This window comes from Caloenas nicobarica, chromosome 3 (assembly GCF_036013445.1).
Source record: "Caloenas nicobarica isolate bCalNic1 chromosome 3, bCalNic1.hap1, whole genome shotgun sequence".
NCBI lineage: Eukaryota > Metazoa > Chordata > Aves > Columbiformes > Columbidae > Caloenas > Caloenas nicobarica.
The window spans coordinates 33,608,154-33,627,914 of record NC_088247.1 but is presented as its reverse complement, the minus strand read 5'-3'; the positions used below and the strand labels follow the sequence as shown (position 1 = coordinate 33,627,914).

The 19,761-nt window shown below is 36.5% G+C and overlaps 1 protein-coding gene across 8 annotated transcripts in view; it reads left to right on the top strand.

The window, feature by feature from the left end:
- The window catches only part of COL12A1 (collagen type XII alpha 1 chain), a 105,945-nt gene that overhangs the window by 5,932 nt on the left and 80,252 nt on the right, over positions 1-19,761 (top strand). For 6 of the 8 annotated variants that reach the window (XM_065632184.1, XM_065632185.1, XM_065632186.1 and 3 more), the window contains 11 exons: positions 6,142-6,258; positions 7,024-7,167; positions 8,099-8,155; positions 8,838-9,101; positions 9,213-9,377; positions 9,822-9,995; positions 10,808-11,098; positions 11,323-11,925; positions 13,313-13,585; positions 15,674-15,946; positions 16,970-17,242. The exons of 1 other annotated variant lie outside the window; for it this stretch is intronic. In XM_065632184.1, the coding sequence (XP_065488256.1) occupies positions 6,142-6,258; positions 7,024-7,167; positions 8,099-8,155; positions 8,838-9,101; positions 9,213-9,377; positions 9,822-9,995; positions 10,808-11,098; positions 11,323-11,925; positions 13,313-13,585; positions 15,674-15,946; positions 16,970-17,242 (2,634 nt within the window). Of the gene's footprint in view, positions 1-6,141; positions 6,259-7,023; positions 7,168-8,098; positions 8,156-8,837; positions 9,102-9,212; positions 9,378-9,821; positions 9,996-10,807; positions 11,099-11,322; positions 11,926-13,312; positions 13,586-15,673; positions 15,947-16,969; positions 17,243-19,761 lie in introns of those variants that run through there. One more of the 8 variants, XM_065632190.1, reaches the window with a different exon arrangement.

Below are 19,761 nucleotides of genomic sequence, written 5' to 3'. Positions count from 1 at the left end.
GGAAGTTCAAAGCTACGAGTACCTTAGGACTTGCTCTGGTGGTAACGGATTTCACAGAGCTTTTTTGCAGTGTGTTTTTTTGTTTGCACTATATTGGTTATGCTTCTGCACTGTTTTAATTCTGTGCTTCAATTTTGCATCACCTTGTAAATTGTATGTTGGATCTTATTTACTTTAGTTCTTCAATCCTGTCTGCTGTTTCTTTTTCTTTTTCTTTTTCTTTTCTTTTCTTTTTCTTTTCTTTTCTTTTCTTTTCTTTTCTTTTCTTTTCTTTTCTTTTCTTTTCTTTTCTTTTCTTTTCTTTTCTTTTCTTTTCTTTTCTTTCCTTTTTTTCTTTTATTTAATTTTTATTCCTCTGGCTTTTCCTGTGGTGTTCATGAGAGAAGTGGTTTGAATTTTCTTTCTCTGAGGTATGGGTAGACACTTGATGGAGTGAAAAAGTGAGAGGAGGATAAGGGATAGGGCCATTTGATGTGGTAAAGATTGTTGATAGGGGATCAGAAGATGGAGTGAAAGAAGAGGGAAGGAAAAACTTAGTTCTATTTTTCTGCCTTCCTTCAGCTTTCATTTTTTAGTCCCCCCTGGGAGTAGATCTGGTGTTTATCCGATACTGCTGTTCATAGATTCCCAAGTCTTCCAGGATGAAACTGGTTTTTCATCAGCATGACAGCTGCTCAGTGAGTTCTTTCTGAGAGCCATGCTCTGGTGCTGTTGGCAAGGCAGTGATCTGCAGTAACAACATTAGGGCTTTTCTACAGAGATACAGCAATGCAGGGGTTTCTAGTTGAATAATCACTGTAGCGGTAGAGAGGGCAAACCCAACACATCTAAATGCATTTCACTGGGGAAGTTGTTTCTTTATCCTGGACAAGGAAACAAATCTGGTTTCATGCTCAGCTTAAACTTCTTGTGTGTGATGCTATATTTTATGCTCTGTTTGTTTCTTGCCTTCTTAGTGCAGCACTGCGATACTGCAGTGCATTCCTCGTGTGTCCTCGTGTCAAGATTTCTTTCTGTCACGGCATTTTTTCCATCTGTGATCACAAAGAGCCAGTGGGAAATCTATGTCCTTTTGCTAGATAAGATTTTTTTTTCATTATTTTAGCCATAGTTAAACCGAGTAGATTAGTATGTGAATAACCTGTCAGTTGTAATCTTAAGGTAATGCTGCGGTGATGTCATGGCTTGTGTAGTGTGTTGCGTTTCCTAATACAGAGGTATTTTCAAAGGCACAGGAAAGGAACGAAGAAATCATTGGTTCTGTGTGACCTCACTGACCATGTGAAAGTGCTGACTTTTCAGTGTTTCGGGAACTGGTTCAGACCTAGAAAAGTACATTTTCTAGGCTGGATGCAGGGAAGGAGGGCGTCACTGAGCCAAGCATGGGACCTTTGTGTAGCGCAGTGCAGAAAAAGGTTTGTCAGGTGAAAAATCTGTCTCCAGGAAATGCAATGCAGTAAGTGACAAATAATTGCAGCACAGCAGTTACAGAAGATTGGAAAGTTTCTCATGTAATAAAACTTGTGTCAAGTACATTAATTTTAATTGACTGAATGGTTTAGAGCTGAAACTTTCAAAGTGAACCACCTTCTCAGCTTTGGAGCTGTTGGTGGGACCGCTGTTACCTTTAGAGTCTGATTACCTTTAGATGTCTGATTTCTATCTTCTGAGAAACTAGCTGTTGATTTCCAAGTTCCTAAAAAGAGAACCATGTAGATTGATGTGTGAAAATGAATTTTGTGTATACCTGACAGTGACTATATGTTTTTCCTAGTTCTAATTAGAAGTAAAGTTACATATACATATATATGCACAAGCATGCATAAAATCTGGTAAACATGCATGCATACAGTGTGTGTATATGCATATATATTCAGTTATATTTAGTTACATACATCTTTATATGTATAAGTATGTATATTTAAATGATTTTTTTTCAAAATGCACCTATGATCTATATATCTTGTATTTTGAAGAAATTTCATATACATGTATAAAATACAAAAAATGCAAACATATAGGTGGCAATATTTCTGTGTTGTGGTTGGCAATGGATATCAAACAAGGCTGAGAAGCTGCTCTTTACTACATTGCCAGGCTATAGCTCATTCTTTCTCCCATTCACATTGGCAACGCTGACTTCAAAAGAGCTTGTCTGGGGTGGTGATCTAGTTAGTAGTGTCAAATATGTGCCATATATGAAGAAAATAGTAAATGAGGAGTTTTGGCCTCTTCCAGCCTCAGCAGGGCTCAGTGAGAGGAAGGCTGGGCTTTTTCTTCAGCTTCCATGGCCTGTATGTTATTTTAACATGGGCTAACATGTTATTTCACATGCTAATTATTGTGAATCTTCTCTAGTGATGGAATTACAGTTTTTGTTTCACATAGGGATTGTGGATGGTAGCTACTTCCAGGTTATATCACTTTTAAGTCTGGTTCTAGATTTAAATTGTTTGATCTTCTGATTACATTTTACTTTTATCTTGTTAAGATATTGTGATCCTCTAGCAGTCATATTGTTTTATCTGTAAAAAGCTGTAGACTTTTGTATATTAGGTTTGTATTACTTGCTAAGTAATACAAGCTAGTATAAGACCTACATAGCATAAGAAAGCTGCCTTGCTCTATATTTTTTGTTTCAAAAAGTATACTGTTATTATACATGTATGTAACATAAAGAGTGGAAATGAATTAAGTATATTATGCCTGGGTTTTGTGGGTTTTTTTGCTTCTTTTTTTTTTTTTTGTCTTTTGTGGTACATAAGATAGGATATCTGATTGAGGAAGTTATCATACCGTAGTTCTAAAAGTGGTGGAAAGTAACACAGTCTAAGCATTATCATCATACAGCAAGCTATTTTTTTACTATGCTGGAAACCTGCAGGGGAGCCATACATTTCTGTGCATTGACAGTGGAATCACTGTATTAAGGCAATACTATAATACCATCACATGTTACGATCATGATTCTGTACCCTGACAAGCCAGTGAGAGGTTTGGCGTGGATTTTGATGGACACAGGACCTGACAGATCAGCAGTGTCGTACACTGTCAGCATATGTGCAACTTCAGTTGTGCAAGTAGCCTGACATCAAGGCTGCTTGCTTGAGTTAAGCTGCGCTTACACGTAAGCCTTTGCAGAGCCGAGTTTTAAGGTTTGTCTCCGTCATGGGACAAACTCCCATCACAATCCAGTGCATTTTGTTCCTGGAAGTCTGATTTGATTCCATATTGAAGCTGTACTATATTTCCAATGGTGAATTCCCTACTGGAAGAAGAATTTTAATAAGGTAGAGTTAATAGTTGCCGCGTTTGATTATCACAATAAGGTTTTTATTATCTAAACATTTTGCTGTACTTCAGATCAATTTACTGCTCTCAGTTGTATGACCATGGTTTGGTCTTCAGCCCACAGCCAGTTTCACATGGGTGAGATCTGACCTGTGTGAAGGTCTGTGGATGTTTTTGAGGTTGTCTTTGAATACTGAAAGCTGACAGACCATCCATGAGACATTTTGAAAACATTGGATCCAAACTGTCTTTTTTCACTCAGGCAAGGTTCCCCTTTGGATTTCAGTGGAAGAAGCATTCAGTGTTCGAGTTTGATAAACCATCCACGGGTTGAGAATGAATGGATTTAAAGTGCAGCAACAAATACTGGGGTTAGGTGGTTAAGTTTATGATGATAAAGGGAGCGAGTCATTGGAGTAATTTCTATGGGAAGCTGGCAGTCTTGCCAAAAGCGTAGGTTTTAAGAATGGTCTGAGCAAACATGTCAGGAATAACATGGGGTGGCTGATCTTGTCTTGGCCGTGGGATGGATGAGGGGACTTTCCAAGGTCCCCTGCAATGCCATTGTTCTAAAAGGCTGTGAACACCTGGATGAACGGATACCTCACTTATGTATCCATGTAGTATTGTTGTTACCTGCCAAGATCCACATCTGAATATTCATAAAGCGGATTAAAATCCTTTAAAGTATTAAAGACTCTTCCTCACAGTCAATTTTTTCAGTTTATCTGGAATCCGGTCATTTGGATATCAACAAGTTGGGCTGCTGCTGTCCTTCAGCAGTCAAAGCCTAAAGCCTCTGCTGCAACATGCCAATTTACTTGCAAGGTTGGTGGCGCTATTTTTTCCATGTACTGAATTTTTTTAAAAAGCATGCTCAGGTCAGTTGTCTCTGCCTTTGCATTAAATTTGTCCTGAGCCATTGCTACTGAAACAATATTTTATAATGATATTCTTATCATCTAAATGTATTTGACTATTAACACATGTTGCATGATTGTGATACTAAGTAACTACCCTGCTGTCCCTAGCATTGTGATACTCATAAACTGAATGATGAATAAATTATGCATGCAGGTTAATGGTCTAATCTCACTGCCTGTGTATGGACAATAGGAAAAATAACATTTACTTAGTACTAGCGTATCTATTGTATCAGTATTACAAAGCCATATTATCCTATGGTTGGAAATGACAGTAAATGAAAAGGAAAAAATGCCTATGCAATTGGTTGCCATTTCTTTCGATCTCAATATTACTTATTGCAATTGGACAGTGTCTTTTCATAAATATATTCTAGCATTTATTTCTTTATCTGCTCTTTATGTTGAAAACTAAAACAAAATCTGACATATATGGAGATCTCCTGTGAAACAGAGAAGATCTGTTTATTAGAAATGACTGCAAAACGGTCTCACAAGTAGTTAAGGAAAGTATGGCTGAATCTAATCTTACTTTGTAGACCTATTTAAACAATAATATATAATAAACCTACCATGCACTGACAGTGAGTCAGTAAAATACTGCATGAATAAGCATGACAATTTTACAAAGAGAATATCATTATAAAATATTATGAAACCTCTTTGTGTAATGAACCTTGTACATGGAGGCTTTTGTCCATTGTGGGAAGCTAAAAAAATAATAATCAACATTTCATTTACGTATGCATGATGCTGCAAAATAGCGTATGTAAACTATTTCCTTCTGTACTATTCAGTTACTTCTGTCATGAGCTCCTACAAGTTTTTTTTGCAGTCATTTGTTCAGATCACTGGCGCCCTCTTTGCTGTTCTTTATAAATTCTGTAAAATAAATGTCCATAAATATACTTTGATGTTGTCTTTTCATAATTAACCATTGTGTTGTTTGGAACCATACTGGCATTTTATGTTAAAATGCCAATACTAGTATGGGTACACCTGCTGCAAAGGGAACATGAAAACAATAGTTTACACCTTTGAAATTTTACAGCAATCTGGTGTAAACAGGTAGAATCTTATTTTTGTGAATTTTTGTATCAGCTCAAATATTTCAACAAATTGCAACCATTACTAACCCCACTTATTATCCCCTTAGTTCCTAAATCCTTTGCAGCCATATGCAAAGTATGTCACTTCGGTGGCTTCTAGGAACAAAGGGGTGGAGCTCTCCATATTTTGAAATAAAATGATACATCAGTATATCATTATTACTGATATACATTTTACATGCATATTCATATCTGGACCCTAACAGAAATCGTTTTACTAAACATTAAATGCCCAATCTTTTCCTGTATTTTTAAATTTTTTTTTCTCTGCCAAGTTTCTAGATTCAGTGAAATTGATAAGAAATACGACTATGCAGAGACTATATTAAAAAGCTGATCAATTATTTGATGTCTAATTAAGAAGAGTTCTGTGTTCTCGATGTCCTAAATGATCTCATGATATTGTAAGCAGGTTGTGATTTGGCATGCTTGTACGGATTGCACCCAGCATGTAAAAAAAATTCCTTTAATTGTTATGTGAAATGTTTGCATATGTGGTGATTATCTGTGAACTCATTGTACATGTATTCAAATGCGTTTTCTATTGTGCTTGATTTTGCTGGCCATTCTTGAATGTCTTGGCAACTCAAGAAACATATGTTCTGTGCTGTCCTCTGTAATGTGTATACTCTTTGATGTTTTGTCATATTTTGTCAGCTTTTATTTTATTCTTTCTCCAACAACATATCTTTATATTTGTTGGAAACAAATTTATGCAAAGACAATTTTAGTAAGCTTTGCTCGACTTCATTTTATTTATTCATTTGCCAAATCTTGTTCGAACTTTTAAACATCCACCTGGTATAAATCTTTTGCAGTTAATCCACCGTCAGACTTGAATTTTACAATTATAGATGAACATAATGTTAAAATGTCATGGAAAAGGCCACCAGATGCAATAGTGGGTTACAGAATAACAGTGGTTCCAACACATGGTGAGTTCTGTAAAATTTTGTTGTGTCATTACATTTTTTGAAAACTTGGGTTTATTTCCCCTCATATCTAACTTAGGTCTGAAAGTAGCTATTAACATCTTTCTGAAGTTTGTGATCAAGACTGGGTAGCAGCAAAGGGCATACAGGAAAAAACAGTGATTATTCCAAGTTAGAATTTTTCTTACCATCGTGTTTACCCTTTGGGTACTGCAAGTAACAAGTTTTGGATGCCTTTTCCTTTGCAAGAAGTAAAAAAGAAGGTAGAATCACGACTCTGCTCCTCTTCTATGCTTTTACCTTAGAGAATTCTATTGTACTTCTTTCAAGTACTTTGCCCGGGGGAGGTATTGTGTCAGGTAATGATGCAGTCAAGTCCTATTACTGCCTGATAATGGGTGTGTAAGATACCTATTATTGTATTTCACTTTGAAAAATAATCAGTGTAAAAGTGATATTGAATAAGAACTGGACCATGATTTGTTAGATGATAACAAGTTTTGTATATGCATTTTAAGTTTCAAATTTCCTGGAATTTATTAAACAATTCAGCAATTTTGTTCACTATGGAAAACACAGTTCGAAGTTTGGTGTTTCAGAATTCATACTTCAGGAAAAAAAGGAAGTGTATAATTCTAAAATTATAATTGCATTTTAGACAAATTATTCTGGTTTCGTTTTATTTATTTATTTATTTTAAATGATCGACTTGTCATTGTTATTAGCAGATTTAAAGGCTGCATTAACTATTTTGTATATTTATTGCAGATGGACCTACTAAAGAATTTACTCTTTCACCTAGCACTACCCAGACTGTCCTATCAGATCTTACACCTGATGTAGAGTATGTTGTATCAATAGCTTCATATGATGAAAAAGAGGAGAGTCTACCTGTTTTTGGCCAGCTGACAAGTAAGTACCTGTAACAGAATTAAAAAACCAGCTAAGATAACTGAGTTGTCATTCACAAAACTTGGCTTTATTCCAGTTCCTCAACAAAATTGCCATATACCTAAACTGTAATCAGATGTATTAATATCTGTCTGAACAGCCTTTTTCCCTTGTGCATAATCCCTAGTAGTAGCACAGATAATTTGTAAGAGATAGAGGAGACTAACATGTATGTATCGTGTCTGACAATGCCTATAGAATTTGTTGCAGGAGGCCACTGGTTCTTTTGAGCTAAATGTACTTCCTATGAACTGCACCTGCTGAAGTGAAAGGGAAGATTCTCATTGACCTCAGTAACAAATGAATCCAACCAGCTTCCTGTGTGTGGGAAAAAAAAGAAACAACTACCTACCTTAATCAAACGAGAAATTGTAAACACAATATATCTAGATCCATAATAAAATATGGAATTTAAAATTTAAAATTTAATATTTAACATTTAGTAATTACATAAAGCATAAAATAAATTTAGTTAAATAAAAATGTTACACACAGCAGATGTGTAATGTGTCTATGACACATTTTATCATACATTTCAGGTTTCTCAAAGAACCACAGGAAAATTATTTATGATGAGATCCCCTATGTGTTAGAGAGGGATAATATTGGTATTTCATCTAGGGATGTTGCAGCTAATTTTCAGGAAATTACTGTACAAGACACACAAATACAGAGGATTCCTAATTATTTGCATTTTCTATATTTTGTGTTGCCCTGAATGCTATGTTGTCAAATCTGGAAGTACAGGTGATATATTTATAACTTACATTTATATTTTCACATTCTGAGGCTTGTCAGATTGTGTCTTTAATTCCCTACATGCTTTTCTTCGATGTTAACAAATTTAACCTGATTTCCTCCATTAATTCTCTCTATGTTGTGTTTTGTGCAGTTCAAACCGGTGGTCCAGGAATACCAGATGAAAAGAAGGTTGAGGCTCAATTACAAAGTAAGGTGTTTTGTCTTTCAAGTTATCTGACATTTTAGAGTTAAGTGATGTTTAGCTCTAGGGCTCCATAAACTGTGTTCTTATGTTACCTAGCAATAAAGTTAACTTGTAAAATTGTCCAGAGTTAAGAAAACTTGGGAAGGGACTGGGATGGAAGGAATTTATAGCCACACTGAAAGAATAAGTTGGTACTTAAACTAGGAATTTCATACAACTAATGTGAGCAAGTCCATGATTGTCTTAGTTCTGTTAACAAAAGACTTTGTGCTGTGGATAAAAGGCATTGCAGAAGAACCTGCGTGGCTAATATGGGGAGATAAAGATACAAAGCAGAAACGGTAACAAAATGAAATGTTAGCACAACATCGAATTGTTGCAAAAAGTTTTATATGTGGGTTTTCATCTGCTGTGACGTAACAGATCTTGTGGAATAGTGTGAGAGGCATCTGAAAGCTGAGTATCAAGGTGACCGTTCCCTTTTGGTAATGGCAGCTAGAAGGCTTGTGTGGGTGTTCACTTATGTGAATAATAGTTTCCCAAGTGAAATATTTCAGATAAGAATATCAATGTATTATATACCTGATTGTTTTGGCTTTACCTATTAAGTTTCTGTCAGATACTCCTCGCTGATTTGTGCAATTGCTCATTTGCTAACAGATTTTTTTGTGTGTGTGTGTTCCAGGATGCTCCATAAGTGCAATGACAGATTTAGTTTTCCTGGTAGATGGTTCATGGAGTGTAGGGAGAAATAACTTTGGATATATTCTGGACTTCATGGTTGCTCTTGTATCAGCTTTTGATATTGGGGAAGACAAGACGAGAGTTGGAGTTGTTCAGTACAGTTCAGATACAAGAACAGAATTCAATTTAAATCAGTATTTCAGAAGAAGTGATCTTATTGATGCAATTAAAAGGATACCTTACAAAGGTGGCAACACAATGACAGGTACAGATTTCCCACATATGTGTTTATACAGCATTTCATTTTAAAATTAAAATTTGCTTTAAATCCTAGTTCATTCAAGCCTAATAAAACAACTTGTGGTGTTGTTTTTAGGTGAGGCTATTGATTACCTGGTTCAAAACACATTCACTGAGTCTGCTGGAGCAAGAAAAGGCTTTCCCAAAGTAGCAATTGTCATTACGGATGGAAAAGCTCAAGATGAAGTTGAAATTCCTTCAAGAGAGCTCCGCAACATAGGAGTTGAAGTTTTTTCTTTGGGTATGTTGAATTTTCCTGATGACTGAGAGATTAATGTTCCTAAAGTAGTTATATGTTTTACAGATTCTGTGTTTCAAGAATTTTGCTATTCCACTATTTTCATGTGTATGCCTTGAAATGGGTCATTTGCTCCAGAGTGGAACATGTCATTTGTGTTAATTTGGTAGTAATTCTGTAGCTCCTACATGAAGATTAAAATGACTGACAAGCATTGTCTCAACCTTGGCCTTATTGAAGATACCACATTATTTTCTCGGGCTGAAAATGGAGCATGTGACCTCATTGCATTAATCTTATTTTGTAGTTGGATTATTGATGATGACAGAAGACAGAACTAAGTTAAACTCAGCTTTACCCCAGGATGTTCTGATACTTCATGAATACATTCACAAGTGTCTGTATTTCATGGCTGCTTAACACAGTTCTGTCTATTGCGACTTCTAGGAATCAAAGCAGCAGATGCAAAGGAACTCAAGCTAATTGCATCTCAGCCTTCACTAAAGCATGTGTTCAATGTGGCTAATTTTGATGGAATTGTGGATATACAGAACGAAATTATCTTGCAAGTGTGCTCTGGTGTTGATGAACAACTAGGTGAACTGGTTAGTGGAGAAGAAGGTGAGATACTTTATATGAATATATTTATTGACTTCTCTTTATTCTGATGTGTATTTAAGGGGCTATCCCTACGTTCTTTGTTTCTGGAGTTTGATCCATTGCCTCATCTAGCAAGTGTGGAAAGCCGGTCTCAGCTTTCTGCATTTAAATGCAGGAGAGCAGAACACGTGATGCAGTAGATTTGGAACAGCTCCGTTATTCCGCACTTTCAAGGGTCGCATAATGATGTGCAGTTATCAGAGTCTCATACAGTTGATCTGGACACAGGCATCACTTCTATGGAAAAATGTACCAAAGGGAAAAAAACTGCTTAGTGAATGGGAAGAATAAGTAATAGGTTAAGAACCAAGGAAAGAAAACACACTGAAGAATACTGAGAAAACATAGGTATTAAGCTGTGCCATTGCAGCTTTCTGGCCCTGTAAGATTCTAAGTAACTAGTTATTCTCTGACCAAAATGGCAGCAGAGATGACTCCGCTGTCCCAGTGCTTTGCTCAGGTCTGCATTTGTTCACAGTTTCTACTGTGTTTCAGTGGATCTTTCACTTTTGGTTGAAACAGTATTAAAGCAAGGCAGCATTTCTCCTGGAGCTACACTGAGGGGACCACAAATGCATTGTTCATGTTTCTGTCCTCTCACTGAGACCCCATTTAGACTGTCTTGTAATTCACTTGTGTTTACTTATGCTAAAAAAGTGGGTTTTTATTAAAGATCAAGCAAAGATGACTAAATTTATTACAGAATTAAAGTTGTGCAATATAATATGTATAATTGTAATTAATACTTGGGGCTCGCTTTTGATTTTTTTCAGTGGTGGAACCTCCTTCAAATCTGGTGGCCACTCAGATCTCCTCAAAATCTGTCAGGATCACTTGGGATCCATCCACAAGCCAAATAACTGGCTACCGGCTGCAGTTCATCCCCATGATAGCTGGTGGAAAACAACATGTACTGAGTGTGGGTCCTCAGACTACTGCTCTAAATGTTAAAGATCTCTCTCCAGACACAGAATATCAAATTAATGTTTATGCAATGAAAGGACTGACCCCCAGTGAGCCAATAACAATAATGGAAAAAACACAACAAGTAAAAGTTCAAGTGGGTGAGTTAGGAGCTACTATGTTATTTTCACCTGGTAGCTGTTTGTTGTTGAAACCTCTGATGCTTGTTTTAATGTCATACCTTCATTATTTATGAGAAAGACCTTTACTTAAAGTGGTTTATTTCCTTTATGAGCAACGAGGTATGATACATGAACGACAGATGAAATTATAATGCTGTGGCTATTGAATATCTGTTTATAGTGGTAATTCTTTTTCTTTACAGAATGCTCACGTGGTGTCGATGTAAAAGCTGATGTTGTGTTTTTAGTGGATGGTTCCTACAGCATTGGTATCGCCAATTTTGTTAAAGTAAGAGCCTTTTTGGAAGTTTTAGTTAAAAGCTTTGAGATATCGCCTCGAAAAGTACAGATAAGTCTTGTCCAGTACAGCAGAGATCCCCATATGGAGTTTTCTTTGAACAGATACAACAGAGTGGAAGACATAATTCAGGCTATTAACACCTTCCCCTACAGAGGTGGATCTACCAACACAGGCAAAGCGATGACATATGTAAGGGAGAAAGTATTTGTTACCAGCAAAGGATCAAGACCAAATGTGCCAAGAGTCATGATTCTTATCACTGATGGAAAGTCGTCAGATGCTTTTAAAGAACCTGCAATAAAGCTGAGGGAGGCAGATGTAGAAATATTTGCAGTTGGTGTGAAGGACGCAGTGCGTACAGAGTTAGAAGCCATTGCAACCCCTCCTGCTGAAACCCATGTTTATACAGTGGAAGATTTTGATGCTTTTCAAAGAATATCATTTGAACTTACACAGTCTGTCTGCCTACGGATTGAGCAGGAACTGGCAGCTATAAGGAAAAAATGTAAGTAACTACTATTACTTAGAGAAATGTAGAAGATGCAATGAAAAAAGATCCAAACCAATGTTTTGTACTTGTAGTCACCTTAAGAACTGATATTGATTAAATCGTCCATATACAAATTATAATTTCAATAACTGGGGATTTGGTTCTCATTTTCAAACATATTAAAAGCAATGGGGGAAATTAATGGAGAAACTGAGATGAAAAAATTATTGGAGAAATATTTTTTTTTGCCTCCTCTCCTAGGTACCTAGAAAGCTATTAAAGTGTGTGTCTATCTGGAATGACCTTAGTGTATGTGCTCTGCTTTTACACTCAATATCTTGAGTAAAACAGTTACTTACAAGGGCCATTCTTCTTTAGCTGTCCAAAATGAGGTACTAGTCTAAGCTTGTCTTTTAGAATTTTGAAGGTAATGGAACAGTATCGACATCTCCAGAGGGTGATTTGATTAGTTTTTAGGGTAGAATAAATAACTCTCTGAAATGGGCTTAGAAAAGACAATTTGAGACAGCAGATGCTAGGTGATATTAATCTCGATCTAGCTGTAAAGACTGAAATGATGTAGCACATGAAAGTCTTCAATACATCCAAATTTTCCAAGCTTGGAAAATGTTTGATATTTAAAAGATTTCTAGATGACCAACTTCTGGTCACCTAAAGTTACTTATGATTAGTGGCACCCTCAGTGTCCCTACCTATGTTTAGTAGAACACTAACATTGAATAGTCCCCAGCATTGAAAACCCCACTGTCTTTAAAAATAAGCCTTTTGTTTCAGGATAGCTTTGAGGAACAAACCAGCAAAGCAGCCTTTGTTTTAGAGGGCTCAAGCAGTCTTAACATCCCCACTGTTAGACTCACTAGGCCAACCAAAACAAGCCCAGGATGTCAGGTTTGTGTTTGTGCCTCATGTCAAGTTCCTTGTTTCCCCTTTGACTTCATTCCTGAAAAAATACTGGGATTTATTTTGTCCCATTTCTAATCTAGATCTGAAAAAATTTACAAGGATTCTTAGTTCCCATTGAGGGCATAATGTTATTGCTATTCATGGGACATACGAAGGAGGGAACTCAACATATCATCAGATTCTAACTTGAGTTTTTGTAAGTGCATTTTTTTAGATGGACTATTCTCATTTGATCTAGAAATCACTGAGTTGGTGCTTCTACTCATTGTCATATGATTTGGGACAACCTAGACATCTTCATGAAATTTGACAGCTATAAGCAAGTATAGAAAACAAATACTGTTGCATGTGCAACAAAAGATCTCTTCAATTAGAATAAATCAAATTATTGATGGACATTTTAAATTTATTCTAGAGATTTCGTGTTAAAATTGTTCTAGAAAGTATGCCTCATCTATGCATTTTTGTTTCCATACAGCTTATGTGCCTGCAAAGAATATGGTCTTTTCTGACATAACATCTGACAGTTTCAACGTGAGCTGGTCTCCAGCTGGATCTGAGGTTTTGTCCTATCTCATTAAATATAAAGTAGCGATTGGTGGAGAGGAATTCATTGTTTCAGTACCAGCTTCAAGTACTAGCTCAGTTCTCACCAACTTGCTACCTGAAACTACTTACGCAGTCAGTGTGATTTCTGAATATGAAGATGGTGACGGCCCTTCCTTGGATGGAGAAGAAACCACCTTAGAAGGTAGGCGTCCCATTATTCTGAGACACAAAAGAATCATATGTTCAAATAAGAATTTGCTTTGAGAGAATGGATATACGCAGAACAGCCAGCTAAGGCTGAGAGCCTGTATTGGTACGCAGGATCAGAATAAACACTATTGTGTCTCAGTGCATTTAGTAAAGCTATAAAATTCCAATAATAGGCCAATGTTAGGTTGTTAAGACTGAATTTTATTTTCCCTGAAAGTTGAATGGTTGCTCTGTTTCTCTTCAGTGGCCTATTTTTGAATGAAATGATGTGTTGTCAATAATTCATTGCCTTGTATTAATCTTGATATACACTTCAGCTGGACTAGACGATCATCGTAGGTCCCTTCCAAATTAACTATTCTATTGTATTTAATAATTATGACTCAGATCCAGGAATGTATGTTGACTTTAATATATTTAAAGTCAAGCGTGTACCCATGTAATTTGCTGTGTCTACATCTAACTCACGTTAAGTGAAATTCTGTTTTATATACGGAATATACAGGCTTATACACAGGCTAAAAGGGTGCCGAGTTTTTGGTCAGCTGTTTCTCATCAGAACCTCATGGGTCTGACCTAATAACTCTTACTGATTCAAAACTTGCATTCATGTCAGTGTGAATTTATGTGATCGATTGCTGTAAATTCAAGCATAGTAGCTGTACTTTTTCTCGATAGAGTTGTTGCTATTCATTTCCACTGATTTAAAGCAGAAGTATGATAGTAAATTTGATTTTATATACCAGTAGTTGAATACTCAGTATAGTCTAAATCATGCTTTTCAAAATATTGATCCACTCTTTTTCATTATTCCATGCTGTCATTTGTGACCTTTGGTGACATAAATGGTTCCAAGGGAGCAAAAGAAACAGCACGGAAATTTTTTAATTGCTCTTTCCTCTTAGGATTGATAGGAATACACATTTATAAAATAGCTTAGTTTGAATGTTAAGTTTGGAAGATACAGGTTTCACTGTTGGTGTGTCTATTTCCATGACTGTACCAGTCAGAATGTTTCGGCCACGCATAACTTTCCCTTAGGAAAACAGACAGACTCTTGGCTGATACAATATGTAGCTTGTGAGTGTAAGGGACAAGAGAAGGAATAGCTTTAATAAAAATAATCAATGTTACCATGTTGTAACTGATACTACTTTCAATAATTGTCAATATCTTGATCTGAGGAAATCCCGACATGTCAGAGAAGACAGAGTCCTTCTGCAATCATGTAAACATCATCAGCTCTTCATACAGATCTAGCTAACAATTTGGGCTGGATAGCTTTCTTGGCAACTAACTTTGATTTCAGGCTTTTAAAGAATTTGAAATAGAGTATTGTGTTTCTGATTAGTAGAAAACACTGAATTCGTACAAAATGACCTGAGCTGCTATATCTTTTATCAAGGAAAAGCCTAAGTTAAATGATTCACCACAGTTTTTCCCTAATTTCCAGGATAACAAACTATTTCTTATCTTTTAGTTTGAGACATAATTCAGAAGCTTTTTTTAAACATTAGGTGCCACTCATATTGCAATTATTGCAATGAATGCATTTTTTGTTGTGAAAATTTAACTTACAGAAATAGATTTTTTTCTTCCTGTTGCATTTACCTTGGTCTTTTCTTTAAAATAGGAGAGCTGCCTGTGTGTAGTCAGGTGTATCTGAGCAACTATCTGTAAAAGGAGGTGGTGCAAAAGCAAATGGCCACGACAGAGAAACTTACATTATTTTTCGTGTTAAGGAATTTCCCGACTATGCCCAAATATCCCTTACGCAGTTCAGTTCTACTGTTACTGCTAAACACAGTCAGACTGTCTTAAGTTTCAGAAGCAATTATATAAACTGGGATTAATGTACTTTTGGGGACAACTTTTTTACACTGCTGATTGTAACTCTGGCCCTGAATATTTAAAAATGACTAATGGTTCGTGTACCTTAAAACAATGGGAGAGCAATATAAAGTGTTGTTTTGGTAAATTGAGCTAAAATGAACAAACAGAATGGTTGGAATGGTTTCACTTCAGATATTACTTGATTAAAAGCAAATATTTACAAATTATATGTCTATATTTTTTGTAGTTAAGGGTGCTCCTCGAAACTTAAGGATAACAGATGAAACTACTGATAGCTTTGTAGTTGGCTGGACTCCAGCTCCAGGAAATGTCCTGCGGTACAGGCTTGTATATACACCACTGACTGGAGGAGAAAGGAGACAAGTGACGGTCTCAGCAAATGAAAGATCAACTACTCTGCAGAATTTGATCCAAGATACAAGATATGAAGTGTCTGTTATTCCAGAGTATCAGTCTGGACCTGGGTATTCGCTGAGTGGATATGCAAAAACTGATGAAGGTATATGATCAATGCTGTGAATGTAGTAAGCTTGAGAACTCCTTGCATGCTGATGTGTTCACAGAATCACAGAATGTTAGCGATTGGAAGGGACCTCAAAAGATCATCTAGTCCAATCCCTCAATCCCCTTTTCATACTGAAATATTATAATCCATATGTATTGTCTCAGATGAACAGGGAATTATAAAATTACTCAAACCTAGCTGACAGATAATTTAAGACAATATAATTTATCAAAATTTTAATGTTATTTTAAAATATCGTGTACCAATCCTGCAACACCTAATATAGCAAGGTAACTTGAGTGAATAATTTACCTGTATATTTAGTTGATTATCCTCCTGATTCTTCATATTGTTAATGATATAAATTATATATATTTTCAGCAAATTCAGACCCTGTTTGTGCTTTGTTCTGAATGGCTAGCAAGGAATGAATTAAACATTTAATTTACTGAAGTTATCACTGTAGCCTTAACTTGTATGAAAATGTATGATACTTTAACAGGTATCATGCCTTATTAAATGAAATCTGAAGAGTACAGAGACACTATGAATGTCCTGATCATTGGTGAAACTTCACTGAGATTATAAATATTAGCAGCCAGAAAAGCTATCATCAAAAAGAACTTTATAGGCAACCATAATGTGTTGATTTCACATTTCGTTGGTGATCTTTGACTTGATTCTGCAGACAGATTCTTCAACATGGATCTTGATGTGTTGAAGTTAAGCATATGTTGAGGTGCTAGTATGTATAAGTGTTTCAGAACCGAGCCTGTGGTTTTAATAGAAAAAAAAAAGCAGAGCGAGAAAAAAGACTTTATTGAGCATTTTTGCCTAAGGAGGGTGGGGACAGAGTTGCACAATCCTAATTACAGTAAATTATACTGTATCAGCGTTAGTGCATGCTATTCAAGAATTATTTTTTCAGCATTAAGTCTTATGTTGTGGTAACCTAAAAAATAAACCAAGAAATGAAGCTTGCTTCAAGTTGTTTTCAATGTCTTTTGACATGTGCAGTCCGAGGAAATCCAAGAAATTTGAGAGTTTCTGATGCTACAACATCAACAATGAAGCTGTCTTGGAGTGCTGCTCCTGGCAAAGTGCAGCAGTACTTTATAACATACAGTCCGGTCATGGGAGGTGAAACTAAGGAAGTGACTGTGAAAGGTGATGCTACCTCTAAAGTGCTGAAAGGCTTAGATCAAGCCACGAGGTACACGTTGACTGTGTCTGCCCTGTATGCTTCTGGAGCAGGAGAGGCCCTTTCTGGAGAGGGAGAAACACTTGAAGGTAATTATTTATTGTTTCTGTACAGTTATTCATTTATTTGATTTACTTTTAAGATGTCTTAAAGTATACTGCCTTCCTGAGTTTTCTGTAGAAGTAAAAATGGAAAATAGGCATAAAGACGTTCTCCTACTTTATAGGAGTTTTTCAAACCTACTGTCGATCGGAGAAAACAGTGCGGTCAAATCAGTGGTTGTGGAGGGGACTCTTGGTCTCTTGAAAAAGGTGTTGCCAGAAGCACCAGCCAAAACTGACTGCACTTCTGCACCAGCATTGGTGAAATATTTTGTCTTATGACTCAATTTCCAAGCAGTTTCAGTGACAGATTGTCCTTAATGTAACAGGATTAATTAATGGGGTTAAAATATTTCATTCTAAAATGTGCAGGTTTTCTATTGTATTGAGACTGAAAGATGTTCAGTCTAGGCAATATCAAGTTTAGACAAATGAGTAATGAATCATATCCTGCTTTTAACTATTAGGAATAAGAACACGGAGCAGAGCATTAACAGAATACTGGCAAAGGCATAAGTCAGAGCCAAAACCTTTCTTATAAGGAGGGGAGGCTGCTCTCAGTCTGCCTTTGAGTGGAGAATTTCCCAGACTTCTTCTCTGTGAGCATTCTCAGTGTCATCTGTTAATTGTCAGAGGACAGGGAAAGCTGCCTCCTAGGCCATGAAAGGAAGTGTGACTGTGCTCTGTGCTGGCCAGGTATGTATTGCTAAAGTCTGGCACCGCAGCTGTGTAGGCATGGCACTTGAAAACATCTTACAGATTAATTATGTGGAATAAAAACTCGTCCATTGACGCTAATGGTGTTATAATAAGGATATACTTGGCTCTCAGTTTAACTTTTTGTATATGACATAGGTTAGGAAACAAGCCAGAAAACCTAGTTTAAATAGGAAAATGAAAAAAAAAAACAAACCAAAAAACCCCCAAATGTTCCAATGATTCACCAATGTGCTTAATTCATACCACTAAGATTTAGGCACTTATGTGAAAACTGCAGTTCACATCATGGACTCTCTAGGATTCTTCTGTGATTGATGAAGAAAGGCAAATACATCCAGAAGGCAGGTAGTCCATCTGAGATCTCATTTCTCCTTCAAAGGAACATTTGTCTGTTCATTGACTACAGAAGGAGCAACTGAGAGCTAGGTACCAACTCCCTGCCTGCTTCACTACCTAAGTCTCAGACAATGATCCAATCCACCTGTTTACACTGAGACAGGGTGCAGACATCAGAGAATCAGGCACCTTACAATTCATGCTGAAAGTTCTTTAATTCCCTCAGTTTCACAACCCATGAAAAATTCAAAATGCTCCTTTTGCAGGAGATGAGAACCTGTCTCCTGCCCAGAACATTGCTTAGATCCAGATAAAGGAGAACAAGGAGCTGGATTCTGCCTGTATCACCCAGAAAAGCCAGAGGTGATCAGGACTTAGTGAACTTCCCTGTTGATGGTGGTGCTGCCACTTCCTTTTGTATGGTAGTCTATTAAGTCTAACATTTTACTGGGGGAAGAGGGAGCACGGATACGTAAGCCTTGCTCAGTCTGGGAGAGTTTGAATTCACATCTCCACATCCCAGAAGATTCACAAGGCTGTAGTGTATGCTGAGATGCCTTGGTCTAACTTTGGAAATATTGAGAGGCCTCTGTCTCTCTGTTAAACAGACTGAATTGTCCACTTCCTTATGGAGATGCCCCAAATTTTAGTGAAGGGTTGATCAAGTTAATCATTTACATTTAGTGGAAAGGTTTTCATTTGGTATCTTTGTAACAAACCTGAGAGAGATGCTTTGTTAGCATGGAGCTCTTAGAATTTTACCCTATCATAAAACTTGAGCAATAGAAAAGTCTTTTAAGGCATTACCTAGAGCTTCAGTTAAAATGCGTTCTAAATAGAGAGAGCAGTGAATGATATACAGCAGAATAAAAAGGACAGAGTAATCAGAAAACCAGAATTCAGTCTCAGGTAGAGACTGTCTTGTCATTTCAGTGCTTCCTGCTAGCCCCCAGGAGGGCTTTGATTCTGATTTGGACTTTCTGCAGTGATAAAGTGTCAATAAGAAGAGTCAAAAAATTCAAAAGGATAGTTGGCTATAGCTCATGAATGCATTTATACGCAACCACAGGGAGTTTAAAGTGGATGTTGCACTTAAAAGGACACAGAAGCGTTCCTGTAAGAGGTTTTACTTTAAGCAACTGAATTAAAACCTTATGCCAGACATTCTGTGACCGACTTTGTCTTGTGATAAATATGAATAAATGAGCATCCTGTCACTTAACTGGATTGCTTTTTATTTGGTTCCTCAGCTGGGAGAACCCCAAATTTAAAATTATCATCATCATCCATCATTTTGACAGGTATAGCTTCGTCACTCAAATGCATATCCTTTGAAGATTCAACTGGATTTGCAAATCCTATCAGGTTGCACTCAAGAAAACATGACTCTCCACATTAAAGCTGTCCATTAAATTTTTCTTGGTTAGATAAAATGTTAGTAAGAGCATATA